Source organism: Phalacrocorax aristotelis, chromosome 11 (assembly GCF_949628215.1).
Source record: "Phalacrocorax aristotelis chromosome 11, bGulAri2.1, whole genome shotgun sequence".
Classification (NCBI taxonomy): domain Eukaryota; kingdom Metazoa; phylum Chordata; class Aves; order Suliformes; family Phalacrocoracidae; genus Phalacrocorax; species Phalacrocorax aristotelis.
Window position 1 is genome coordinate 20912195 of NC_134286.1, and position 14634 is coordinate 20926828.

Here is a 14634-nt window from a genome sequence, read left to right on the forward strand (position 1 = left end):
CAATCCAAGACATAAAAAGAAACAAATTTTCCTTAAAAAAAACCCCATAACCTCACTGTTGTTTTGAGCATTATGTTCATTCAAACACACCCCATCCAGCTTTCAATTAACTGCTTTCTCACTCCAAATGCAGCAGGTCTGCAGCGCATAGAAATGTAATTATTTACATACCACTCCATTATTGCCACCACTGTCTGTAGTTCTAAAGCATCTTGATTACTCTACTGATGAGCACCATGGAAATGCCTATAAATAAAATAATCATCTCCCCTCATTAAGTTACAGCTCATGAACTGAGGAAGGATGATTTTCCTTTGTACATTCCTTTTGTAAATTTTATCATTTCACAACAGAGGGAGTAACGTGCCTCTGATGACACTCAAAGAGGCAGACTGTCAGGATTCTTGTCAGTATTTCAGCTTTGAGCAGCTTGCATTTTTGCATGAATATTTTCTCCTGAAAATAAAGTACTCTTTGTGAGAATTAGGCATTCAAGAATCTCTTTCTAATGTCAGAATCAGACACGCAAAACCCTCTAATATCATGTCAGAAGGTCAGATTTTGTGGAGCAGTATGTCATGGAAACCCTAACAGCAAACACTACACCCACAGCAGAAGCTTCTAGCTCTGGCTTTCACATTAAGAACACACATCGGTAGACAATTTCAAATAAAAATTAGCTTAAAAAAAGCAAACATTAGAAGGAAACCTGCCAATAAAAACAAAGTCTTTGTGAACCAGGTTTGCTCTTCAGAAAGCTTCAACAGTAATTGATGCCACAAACAAATATCAAACATTCCATTATTGTCAAATCACAAAATCTCACTCTTCGAAAACTGCAATGTTCATTTGCATACAGTGAAACTCCCAGTGGTGTGGCTAACACACAACAAAATATCACGTCTCAAAATTGTGAATTATAAAGCCAGCAAAACAAGTTAAATGCAGTATCTTTACTCAGACTTTACTGAAATCACATTTCTGCAAGAAAAACCGATAGTGAAGTTGTCAGGTTGCCCCAGTCAACAGCACAGAGTTAAGGCACCTGTCACTGTACAGCTATCAGAGCCTGACATGAGGGCAAGGTGGTTGCCTTTTATTCTTTGATCCAAGAGGAGTCAGGTGCGGTGTCTGCTATGGACAGTTTGCAGTAGGAATTGCTAAATTACATAGATCTCTGTGCCTCTTGCTTGGCTGTAGCCCCATGCCAGGCAGCCACTCCAACAACAGATTGCCGCCTACCCCACAGCAGCGCTACTCTAGACAATCTGTAACTTAAAAGCAAACAGCATTTCCTAAATCCCCACTTAGGAATTAACACAATTTCACAGGCTGGTCCAGTCACCAGGCCACAAGCTCAGCTCAGTTTATGGGCTGATTTGGTCTGGCTCCACCGTCAGAGGTGGAAGGGGAAGCACCACTTACTCCTGTAACTAGCTTAAAGGTGGAGAACAGAATAGTTTGATGGAAGCTCATGGGGCATCCCTATTTCTGCACACCATCCAAAGCAACACCTCGCCTCCACAATGCTGGCTGTTCTTAAGGAACTGAGGCATTTTACAGGTTCAGATTAAGACCCTCATTCACAACTGAGAGCAACAGGACTCTGTGTCAGCATGAGTAGGCAACTGCTTTCAGGCGAGATCCATCTATTAAGCCCTTTGTAAAGCTGCTGTGATTCAAAATGCATGGTACTGTGCCCATGTATGATATCCTCAGTGATGACAGATCATTTGATTCTCTCCATCCTCTTCCCTCAGCCACTTCCAAGGTTTCCAGTACATCACTCCCTATATCACTGCTTATTTACAGCATGCTACTATATCTATGGACAGTCTAACTGGAAAGTCACTCAGATATAAACTATACATCTTATGAAGAAAAAGTTCTGAACTGAGACAAGTGAAAAGCTTTGACAGACAGATGAGATTTTTGTATATCTGAAGCTAGAAGCAGCCACTAACTAATGTGCAGGATACAGAGTTTGGGACAAAACAAGAATATGAGCCAGATTAGAGTGACATGCTACTTTCAGCTCTCAGACACTGCACCTGGACTGTGCAGGACAATATGAGCCTGTATTTGGGGTTGGAAAGATGAACATTTTCCTATGTAAAGCCTGCATGTTAGTTGGACACATTGCCTAGAGTTAGCATGGTATTTCAAGAGCCAGTATTTGAATACTTTTCCCCAGAGATAGAAAGGAGAGCAAAACAATAGCATCGGTCCCTAGAATAGCCAGCATCCAACCCCCACTCAAGAGCTGTGCTGTCTCACTCCAGAATCTGGAGCAAGAAAAACAGCGACAAAAATAAGATCACCCCTCAGTTATAGATGCCACAGAACTGTTAAATCAAGCTTAGAATTTTCCTTTAAGAACTTAGCTCTTCCCAGTTACCAAAGTTATCCTCCACATTCCTTTAAGGGTTTTCATAGATACAGCAATATAGAATAGCTTATTACTGTGTAGCTGCTAACGAGAGACAGATGTTTCCTTCAGTTCCAGGAAAATGTAGACATAAAGCACATTATGATGACCCACTAAGTATTTTTGGCCCAAATCCCTTTCTGCATGTTATCACTTCATACATTTAGTCAAGAAAATACAAAACAATTCCATGCTTTTCCTGCTAATTACTGAGCTAGACAAGAAGAGCATGCTTGGATCAATTACTTTATCTTAGCAAGCCTTCATCTGAGGGCAAGGAAAGTCAAGCAACACATTTTCACTTAGTGAATCCAAAGCCTGAGAGTTCTTGCAATTACTTCAGAGCCAAATCAACTGGTGGCTGTGAGCCGAACTCCCTATGTTATTTATTTAGCTAGTCCAGAAGACACGCACTGCACGCTGGCGTGCAGGACGGAGCATCTGTTTCACTCAGACGGTTGGCTACATTCTTTACTTGATATTAATATCAGTGAAAACTTAGTAACTTAACCACTGGTATGAGAAGTCTGACTTCTAAGAGAACAGATGGCAGTGATCATCTCAGGTTAATTTTAGGCTTCAAAATTTGTTCTGAGTCAGCAAAGCCTCAAGATAAGAGAAAGAAAAAGTCAAAACATCTGTAAAATCTCCTACCTGCTTCCCATCCAAGGTATATAGCTTTTTGACCACTCCGGTCTCCAGTTTTATAGCTTCAGTGATATCAGTGAGAACCTGCTCAAATGAATGGGCAGTCTTCTTGTTCAAGAGCACACGGACTGCCTTCCGGGGCTTCACCCCACTGCGGATGATGGTTACCAGCTTGGGACGCACAAAATCTTTGTTCTCCTTTGCCTGGGCGCTGTTGCTGCTGGCCAGAGACTGAGGTGCTTTCTGGTTGGCAGATGTCTTCACGTTGACAGACCAGTTGGGATTGACGTTCTTGGTGTATTCCACCTTCTTGAAGAAGTTGTCAGATGAGCAGACGTAACTCTCCCCTTTTGAAAGAAATGAACACCAGTCTAATTCTACAGTTATTACCACAAGACTGCTGAAAAGCAGACACTATGCATTTTCCCCCGTTAATCACATAAATCATTGATCATTGTTTTCATTAGCACTTCCATGACAGCTTGTTATTAAAACATTTTATCTTATTTTAATTTTATAGTTAGGCTTATTTAAAATACGGCTAGTACTTTCCCAAAGCAAGTTAGTCATAGCTTGCATCAAACGCATACTACACCACTCAGTCACATGAACCAGGGGTTCAAAAAGGTTGCGAGTTATAAAGGTATTTAGGTACCTGAAGATGCATCTAAGCTGTCTAAAAGCCCCTAAACACCAAATTCATGTAAGAGCTTAACTCATTTTGTGAATTTGCCAGCTTCCTCTCCATCTTTACAGACCTAGCTACTGTCGTCCCCTGCTAAAAGAATATCAACATTCATCCACAAAGTACCTTTCGTGTCATGCCTGAAAAACAATCAAACTCTAGTACTGAATAGTGTCTACCAAAAGCAGCTTTGATAAATCTAGCAGGCACAACAAATAGGCTTCGTTATAGTGTCAGTTGTTTATTAGAGGACAGACCTAGAGGCAGCTGAGACAAAACACTACACCAAATACCACTGCTTGCTTTTATGTGCCTGGAATCAACCAAAAATATATTAAATCCAAATTTAGACCTGGAGGAGAAGGGCTACACAGCCTTGTTAGTAATTCACAAAAGAGCCCTTCCCTATCCCATCCAAAATTAGTTTCAAGTTTCATCTGTAATTTGCAGAATCCTATCTGAGGTTTTAAGAGCACCTTGAAGGATTTATAGGATCTTCTTTTGTGCCTGCAAATCTGATGGATGCTAGAAGAGTTATTACTAGAATGAGACTGTAAAACAGTATCCCTAAAGGAATGTAGCTGTCTAGTCTGAAATGACTCAGGCTGCTGAGGACGCACTGAAAAGTCAGTCATTGCTAGAGGAAAAAGCTTTTGTCTTACCATTAGATAAAATTTTAATAGGAACTGAAGGCGTAACATGGGTACCTGTAGGATCTTATGGAGTTTCTTTCAGTGTTTTATTGGGCTGATCTTACAGAAAGAAGTTCTTCAATCATGACAGGTTTGAAATCAAACTATAGATTTAACTATTTTGAATAACAAAAAAATCCTTCTTCTTATAAACAGACTGGCTGCATTTCCTTATCTGTTCCCTCCTGCAAATTCCATTGCCTGGACAACTTTGAGAAGCCTATCTGACATCTGGCTTTCTGTTACAGGATCTCTAGGGCAGGATTTGACATCCGATTTGCAAAGGTGTAAATATGGATTTCCAAACAGCCCATTGATTTCCACAGAATTTTATGGTCCAGGCATGCAACGTACCTAGTATAGTGTTCATATAGCAATACAGTCAGCAGAATGATAACATTTTTGATGGAGGTACTGAGATGATCCTTTCATAGAACACATGGTGGGACCACTGCTAAGTGTTTGATGTCACAAGCAGCCATAGAAAAGATGCAGAAAACTAACTTGTTTTAACCCCAGTTTACCAGAAATCAATGTGTACTCGTGGTGCTAACATCACCAACTGCAGATAGCACTAACTGCAGAAGAGCACTAACAAGGTTCACAAACACCATCAGTCGGGCATTTTATCAACTACTGTACCCCAAACTAACACAATAATCCCACCAGGAGGTTCTGTTGGCTTGAACAAACACTACAAATCTATATTTGAGGCACGTATGCTGTTAGCAAAACCTCTAAATAACTGACCAGGTAGTACCCATAGCTGAAACTCCTCAATTTCTTACATTTCTTCAATCTGACTCAACAGAAGCATAAAGATACCCCACAGAACAAGATTCATTATAAAGAATTCCCATTGGAGATATTTATTGTTTTCCAGAAGCATTGAATACTTCAAATCTTTCTTATTAATAAGTGATAAGCTGTGGTTTATTCATCTGCTTCAGCAAAGCAAAACCTGGTGCAGAGAGGGCCCACGCTCCTCTCCAGTTTCCCAACTGAGTGCGAAGTGCAGCAAGGGGAGTTTGAAATGCTCATGGGAAATTAGCCCTCCTCAGAACCCGAGCCCTCCCAAGCCCATAATCCCTGGGCAGCAGAGCCTTTGTCAGCGGGCTCCACAGAACTATAGCATTATCCTTTGAGAAAAGGGATTGTATGTTTAAATACAATACTAGGAATAAGTGATTTGAGTACTATTCTCTCCTCTGCCCCAGGCCTCCCTGTGGAAGCTCCTGACCTCACCTGCACCTCTGCTTCCCTACCTGAAAAACAGAAGTAGTAATACCTGCCACTAAAGTGGTACAAGGCTTGACTTTCAGCTGTGTTTACGTAATGCTTTGGGATAGAAGATGCCACATTGAAATAAAGTGTATGTTTGCACTGTGCTCTGTAAACACGTGAGGTCTTGCAGCATATTTTCCATCAATAAGTTCAATGTTTTAAAGTAAACACAAGAGATCATTGGTCTATTTGGTCGAGTACTACTACTTAGTTCCAGCTGAATCATTTGAAATTCCTCACTGCACACAATAGCTGTCTAGTGTATTTACAACAGCATGCACTGAAGGCAATAGTGGCACAAAGGCAATACTCTTCTCCTAGGCTTTGTTTCCACATGTGTGGCATTGGGTACCTGTGCATATGTATAGACTGGCCTTTCAAATTATGCTCACAGTCACAAGCAGAAGATGTAATCTGCCCTTTCTCACTTAGTTTCATTTAACCCAACCCTGGCAAATATTTTATTGAATTCTAAAACTGGACAGAAATTCGCTTGGAGTGACACTTCAGAACAGCAGCTCTTATCATCATCATTCCTACAGTTATAGCAGTGTAACTCCAGGGAAGAGGAGATTTTCTTTCCTTCTTCTCTGACCTCAAGATGTAACCTGAAGCTTTAACTTTATTTAAAAATTACTTCAACTGACATGTTTCCAAACTCAGTTCGTGGCCTTCAAATAATAGCAAAATTAGCATTCAAGTTCTTCAGTGAAGCACATCTCTTATTTGCCATCCAGGAACACATGCTATTTCACTTTCCACAGCCAAATTTTACCCAAACCTTATCATGAGGAAGTAGCAGGATCAGGCAAGTATGGGCTGAAGACCTGTGAACTTTCCAGCTCTGAACATGCATACTGTGGCCAGAAGATCACAAAAGAGAGAAATCTTATGGCAAATAGTGCTGCCATAGAAAAAGGAGTGATTTCTTGGTTTCTCTGCTAAGCCTATAATGAGAGGTCAAGGTATACAACTGTGCCCATCAAAGAAATAACTGATAATCACTGCACAGTTGCAGAAGACACGCATAGCAAAACAAGGAAAGGAAGAGGATACAATACTTTGTCAAAAGCGAAAGAAACAACTCCAAGAAGTATATTGCTCCCCAGCACTAAGCATAAGAATCTGTGCACAAATATTTTCAGGAACACGTCTTTAGACAGCACACAGCTGTGTACACGTGCAGAAATCCAGCTATAAGCCATGAGAAGAATGATGAACAGCCATGTAATTTTTTCAAACAAACAAAACCCCAAGTGGCAGCCCCGAAGAGACACACTTCTGCATCGGGGGTGGGAAGCATCATCCTGACAAGATCCAACCTGCTGCTGAACATCACACTATGGGCATGACACCAATGGCGCTGAGGACAGCATTTTTTCAGTACAGTGCAGGATCAGTGCAAGATGCCCTTCCTGCACTGCAAAGCCAAAGCCCTGCAGAATGACGTGCACTTGTCATCATGCCAGTAGGTTGCAGATGTGCCACAATTTCTGTTGTGCCACCAAACCAGCCAAGGTATTTGTTTATTCCTTTTATCCTGCCCTTAGCAAGAGATGGACTGCCTGTAGACCTTTGACCTGAAGTCACGATGAGCATATTTGCCATTTGAAGCCATGGCTTGTATCACACCAAATTACTCTGGCTACAAGTGCATTACACATTATTGTGCTACCAATTTGATAGAAGCACAAGCTGATTATTCAGCTCCTAAAGAAGGGATGATCTCAGCAAAGATAAGATTTTCCTTCGAGAAGGTTTCTTAGAGAACCTCTAAGCTCAAGATGAGCGCTAATCCTTCAAGCATCTTAGAGCAGCTCCTTGTGACAGCACTAAAAATGACAGGCTGCACTTTCAGAAAAAGTTATCCTTCCTCAGCATGCACCAGCAAGTTTTCAAGTATAATGAACTGCGGGCGGAAGTCTTGCAAGAAAAATCAGGAAAGCTGGATTAAGGCCATTTTTAAAGTGTAACTGCTAACAGTTATTCCAAAAACAGTCTCTGTGGGCTGCAGTCAATTATTTTGTTTGTTAGCTCCACTGTCTTAAAGTTGAGATTGTGCTACTGTGCCCAGCTTTCATGTTTCGTGGGATTTACTATGACTTCAATAGGAATTAAGTGGACTTAACACCTTGCAGAGTTCACTACATGTCACTAAAGTAGGCCTTAAGTTTCAGATGCATGAACTGCTACTTTATGCATTAAAAAGAATCATCTTCTGCCTCAAGACCTAGCCCACCATGGCAAAATGAACTCTGGAAGAGCTTCCTTCCTTTGGATCTTCCACAGTGAGCTCTCCCATGAGAGAGAAGCACCTCTTGTTCTGTTGGAAAAGTGAAGAAATGCATGATTACCATCATCTTTAAAACCACACAATGCCCATAAAGAATTTATGGGAGCACACCAGTCCTAGAGTGACAGCCAGGATGAGCAAGCAAATACAACAGAACCACAAGGATCAGTTTTGTTACATAGGATGTAAGTAGCCAAGCTGTCAGGACAACAGCCATGGAAAACAATGCCACAGGTTACCAAGACTTCAGTATTGGACTACATGAATTTCAGTTTTCCAGACAAACTGGAACACGCACATATTGGGTGGAGACTTCAATATACTTGTTATAAACCCCTCAGTCCCAGCACGCTCCAGGCTCCGTACAGCTCCAGGGTGGAGCCCCTCCTATGATTACTTTAAATACTCCTGGACAAGATTTTGGAAAAGATTCCCCAGGGCATGACAGGATACAAAAAGCTTGGAAACACTTTCTGGAATATCTCACACAGCCCACGAACATTTGCAATGAAACCCCACAGAGCAAAACAAAATCCTATTCAGCTTTTTCTAGTGCTTAATCTGAGGCAAGAACAAATTTCAGAGAAGTAGCCCAGCACAGGACAAGGGCAAAAAAATCCTCCCTCAGATGGGCCCTCTGACCACAATGCAAGGAGGGCTGTGCCGTGCCAAACGGCCTGAGCATACCAGGAGCTTGGAAGGGAGGACCTCTACAGCTTCAACTAAGTGCTGAGTCTCGACTTTTAGTTATAATCTATGTCTGCATTTCTTCCTTTACTGACCATGTCTAACCCATGCTATATTTGCATTTCATGGGTATATTTTCATATGTATTTCTGACCCTGGCCATACACAGCAAAGGATGCTTAATTCACACGAAATCAGCCACTGACTAGAGCAGGCCCACAGTCCACTTAAAATAAAAAAAACCTGAAAGAAGCAAGTACCTCCAAACCACTGACCAGACCCTGAAAAACAGCTCAGGAAGGAAATGACAGCACTTGAACAAGAAAGCTCAGAGCTCTGACTTCCATCTTTGTCTCATCTATGTACTTTGGACAGACTAGTCAGACTGCTTTTCTGCATCTCAGTTCCTCATCAGTAGTAACACCTTCTTCCACTTCCACATGTTCAGACCATAATCTCCCTGGGCAGAAGCTCTCTCTTCTCACACATTAAATAGTGCCTTGCACAAGAGGATGCCCCATTTGGTCAGCACGTCAAGATACATTGTGACAAACGTCTAATCTTTACAAGTGGAGAATTCGGCTTTTGGGGAAACGTCAGTTCCCCCTCCAGAGGAAACAAACCAGTCTCCATCAGTGCTGAGGTTAACCCAGAGCTGCAGTGGCTTCAGCAGCCAGGAGTCTGCCTTGTGCCTTTCCCTTAATCGAGTCACACCTCACTGTCCCTTTCACTTTGTCAAGAAACTGCTAGTGGAGCCACATAGGAAAGCAGCAAAATTATGGAGTGGACTAAGATCTTTTGTCCCACAAAGAACTCATTTGTAGGACAATGGGGACAGCAAGTTGCAACCTGAGTTTGGAACATGTCGCCAAGAACAGTTTTTCTTAAGCCATCTTTGCTGCTGAAGTCAACGTGTAACATCAGCTCCAGCTTTATCCAGCCCTCCATTCAAGGAAAGAGCAGAGCTGAGGCGGGGACAATTTGCCATCTCATCACACTGGGTCTACAAGAACCCAGAGGCTCAAAATGAACCAAGGAACAAGCCTCCTTGTCCAGATGTCACAGGCAACTAGATTTTAGTAGAAACTTGGATGACAATGTGAGCTGCTCTACTAACAGCTTAGCAAAGCTGGAAAAGAGGGCACATGATTTTTTTAGTATCTTTCATATTCAAGTTCTCACAGCACAAGGCACAGGATTGACTGTTACAACAGTGGCTCACCAGTAATCTATAAAGGCAGCTTCGGTCACTAGAACCAATTATAATATGAAAAGGAATAAAGATCACCAGGTGCTCTGTTCCAAAGGATTCACTTATTGACTAAAACCACCATGATAGAAGCACTTGGGCCCAATATCCACTCCTGACTCAGCCAAGAGTACACAAGTGGGAGATGCTGTCAGCAATTTACCTGTAGTCAGGATCAGCTGTAACAGTGCACTAATAGGATGCTGCACTGCATTAAACCAACATTATATTGAGGAATAAGTCCTAATCAATGGCAGCATGTGCATTATTTACAAATACATTAAAACTGAATGCTGAAAATCGGGAGTCAAGATTAAGACAATGACTACAGTGATGGAAGATAGCCACAATGAGTGACGGGAGGGAGAAAAAATTATCAGTCAGGCAGATTTTGAGAGAAGGTCTTGGGAGACATTGACATAGAGAACTCAGGTACAGGAGACAGTATGGAAAAAGCAGGCAGTGGCAGGAGAGGAAGAACTTGGCAGGCAGCAAAAAGCACCTCTGAGCCAGAACCCTGGTGGGCTTCCAAAATGTGAGGCATTAGGGTTTAGCGCAGGAAAGGACCAAAAGACATCTCAACTGGCAGCTAGGAGGGATGTGATCAAAGAGTAAGAAAGGCTTCACTTGTTCCATCTTGGACAGACTAGGAAGTAAAACATCCATCCAGAACCTTATGAGAACAACCCTGAATGCCAGTGAAGTAAAGAGACGAGGTCTGCGTCTGGAGACCAAAAGGGTTATTTCCAAGTCCCGTTTAATCAGCAGCACACCAAGTGGATTTCTTTCACCTGAAATGTCTGCCTCAAGGCTATCGGTATTGTGCAATATCATCCTCTACCCTCCAGAAGTACCTTCAGGCTACACCAAAGAAGCACATTTTTAAGTGATGCAGAAAGTGATCAAGTACATAGAACGTGATGTGAAATATTACCAGTAATTCACCACCTTCTGCAATCAAACTGAGATCAGCCTCTCTGATGACTTATTTTCCTCGGTTCTACTTGTTTATTGGAAATTACAATAATAAATTAGTCACATTATAGCAACTGGAACTGGTTTAGTCACCCTCAGTCTCCAATCAGAAAGCTAATTTATATGGCAAACATACACTGTTTGCGCATGTACTGTTCTTCTATGTCACAGCACAATTACCCTGAAGTTCTGTTTTTCCATGCACCTACCTAATACACAGTTATACAAACACCCAAAATAATAGCATAGTTTACCACAAGGTTGGTTACAACTGTGGTATTATAAATCAAAAGTAACATCTTTCCCAGATTGCTTTTGTACAGCAGATGCATACGTCATGCCTAGAAATAAGGAAATATTACCATTCAACTAACCATAACCACCATAACCATAACCACCGCATGCAGATCTACTTCTGCATTTTCAAAAACTGGATTCCTTTGTTTCCCCTCTGCTCACATTGCATTTTCCTAGCTGATGCTCTGCTGAGGACAAAGCCACGCAGACAATCCTATTTTTGTTTTAGCGCCCCTTCTTCAGTGCTGTTTCCAGATATCACTTTGGCAGAGCAAAGACAGAACCCGAACGACAGCATTTCCTGCCTGTACCTTAACCAGTAAAAAATATTTTCAAGAACTAGGTATCTTCTGACCTGCAGCAAAACCCAGTGTAAAGCAGGTATAACAACTAAAGGTTTCTTAACTTCACAGACAAATAGCAGGAAGAGTATAAAAGAAGAATAAAGAACCACATTTTCTCCTGTGGAGTTATTCCTGAAGCTTTACATAAAACCTAGGACAAGCAGAATAGAGCTGCCATTAGAGAAAGGCTGTGGCCATATTAAGAGATCAGAATGAAACATGGCAGAATCTCTAAAATTAAGGGAGACCACACCTCCATTTGACAGCTGTAACTGGGCTGAGAATAACTCCACTAGGACTGCATCATCTCTGAAAGGCAGCAATTTCTTCCCAGTAAAACTCCTCTATGGAAACCATATTTATTCTGTGTGCTCGTCCCCACTAAGTATTTTGGGGAAATGAGTATCCCACTTGACAGATAAGGAAATTCTGGGGAGAGATGCTTTAGTCAAGGTCACGCAATGACTCACTTCTGAGGCTGCCCCTGCAGTTCAGTGGCTTGCACACTCACATCCATTGTCTTTTATTAAAAGTAAAAGCCTTGTGGATTTTCTGAAGTCACCAAATTAGCTAGGTCATCTGCTTGGAGTAAAACGTCAAGGAACAGGGAAGAGCAACTCCCCTCTTGCAACAGAGTATTTGGGATATACCAGGTCCCAAACAAAGAATATCTGAATTGCTCAGGGAAGAGAAAAGCAGGGTGGCTGTGGGTGTCCTCTGTGCGCCCCACTTAGGCTTTGCCACCAGCAGAGCTTGCCCATGGCCATGCCTTGGGCAAGGAGGCAGGACTGGCCATGTAGCAATTGCATCCTGGGGGGCCTCCTGACACTCCCTGAGAAAGGCAGCACCCATGGCAGCAACCCACTGCTGCAGAGGGAGCTCCCCAGGCACAGACAAGGCTGGCAGTTGAGCTCCACAGGAATAAGCCTGCCCCCAGATCACCCCTTCCAGACAGAAGGGCTGATTTTTGACTCATCCTTCATCCCACAGCCTAAGTGACACTTAGAGGAACAGGCACACCAACACCCTCTCTAGATACAGGGATACACTCCGACTTGCCCTGAGCATGCCCTGAACGCTCAGACCTGCCACACAGGGGATGACTCCCCACACTCCCCCGCAGACCTAACACAGCAACCCACCCACACCACACAGGCCCTGCAGAAACACTCCCCAGAAACACTCCCCCTTACACACACACCCCCCATCTGAATATCTCGATACACCTCCCTTCCATACAGACCCTGTGTGAACCATATTTACACACAGCACATTAACTCCCAACACCCCCTCTACACACAGCACTATGCAAGAACCCCCCCAGCACACCCCTTTACACACACACCTCCACCCCCCCGAGCATGAACCCCAACACACATCCTCTGCATGAGACCCCTCAAGGAATCCCAACACCTCTTCTGCAATTAACCCTCCTTACACCATCTTCCACACACATGTATAAAACCCCAAATTTCACCTAGTGCAACCCCCTCAAACACCCTTCTCCATACACACACCTTGTTCATTAACTTCCCCCTCTAAACACAGTGTGAGCTCAACACACCCTCCACAGACTCCCCAAACACTGTAAAAATGCCTAAACCCCCACCTTCCACACATCCACCATACACACACTGCATCCCTCCCCAACACCCCACGCCACACACTCAAGTCCCTGCACAGCCCTGACCACACCCCTGTACACACACATTGTGCACAAACCCCTCAAAACACCCCCATACACAGAGTGCATAAATCCCTCCCACCCCCATTACACACACTACATGAATCCCCCAGCACCCCTCATTTTTCCATACCCATTCACCCCAGTGGGAAGCCCACATCACTCCTCAGCCACCCCCTGCACCCATTTGGGACTGCCCCCCTCCCCCCCCCCCCCCCGAGCCCGGACAGACATGGGGACATCCTCAGATAGCCCCCCAAGTGATGGACACAGCCATGTCTAGCCAAGAGTAAGACACACCCCTCTGGTGCATCTGCACTCGAGCGAGCTGGGGGACACCCCGGGGGCTGCCAGCCCCTGCGCTGCCACCCTCTCCCATGCCTCTCCGGAGGGGAAGGCAAACAGGCAGGTTCAGCACAGAGGGGCAGAAGTATCCCCCCGCATGCCCGAGGAAATGTGACCTTAACGGCAGAACCGAGTGGTGCAGCCCCCTTCCTACCCCGCCTCCTCTGCACCAGACAGCAATGCTAGTTACCTTCCTCCAGCTCATCCATGCTCCCAATCTTCCGCGACCCATCGATGGTGTAAATGTAACGGACTCCCTGAGGCAGATTAATGTTGTCGGACAGGGACCGGGTCAGGTCAGCCAGGAGAGCATCAAAACTTCGGAAGCGGTCAGAGGACACGGCGTATACAATCCCCTTGAAGTAGCGGTCCCCGTTGCGATAGAAACGCACCTTCTTGGCTTTCTTCTCGTTACTCAGTGCCTGTAAGGTCCTGGTTCTGTAGAAGCTACAGTGAGCACTGTGAGTGGGGCTGGGCAACCCATTCATACGTGAGCCTCGCATGTTTCTGGACGCCTTGTCTCTTTCGTCAAAGTGTCCAAAATCAAGTTCCATAGTTTGGTGAACCCTAAAGATCTGAAGCTGAGCAGGAAGGAGATGGGGAGAGAAGGAGTGCAAAGGGACAGGTTAGAGCCAAGCGGAGCCACAATCCAGAGAGGAAAAAAAACGACACTAATGCAAGAGCTGTGTCTGGAGACGGACAGATGTATTTGGGAAGCGCCGACCCAGATTTGTATCGATTCTGGGGACTGAGGGTAGGAGTGGTCCTCGCATTTTGAAAAGGATCCAACTACTGGGGGCAGGGAACACGTTTCTAGAGAGCTGTCTGCTCCTGCACCTGGGAGTTTTCAAAGTGCAGTAAATTGGGACTTGGGGCCAAAGGGATACATGGCAATCGCAACTCAGCCCCCCAAAACTCATCCAAACACCAGTTGGCAATGAATTAAACCTCTGAGCCTTGTGAGGTTTCCTTTGGCAACAGAAAACAAGGAGATCCCAGTAAGTCAGCCCTTCAATCTGTCGA

The 14634-nt window shown here is 43.8% G+C and overlaps 1 protein-coding gene across 4 annotated transcripts in view; it reads right to left on the reverse strand.

Annotated features, from left to right (window-relative positions):
* The window catches only part of DCX (doublecortin), a 145745-nt gene that overhangs the window by 72078 nt on the left and 59033 nt on the right, over positions 1–14634 (reverse strand). For all 4 annotated transcript variants that reach the window (XM_075107243.1, XM_075107245.1, XM_075107244.1 and 1 more), the window contains 2 exons: positions 13802–14192; positions 3083–3423 (listed from right to left, as the gene is read on the reverse strand). In XM_075107243.1, coding sequence (XP_074963344.1) covers positions 3083–3423; positions 13802–14165 — 705 coding nt within the window. In that variant the 5' untranslated portion in view covers positions 14166–14192. The remainder of the gene's footprint in view (positions 1–3082; positions 3424–13801; positions 14193–14634) is intronic.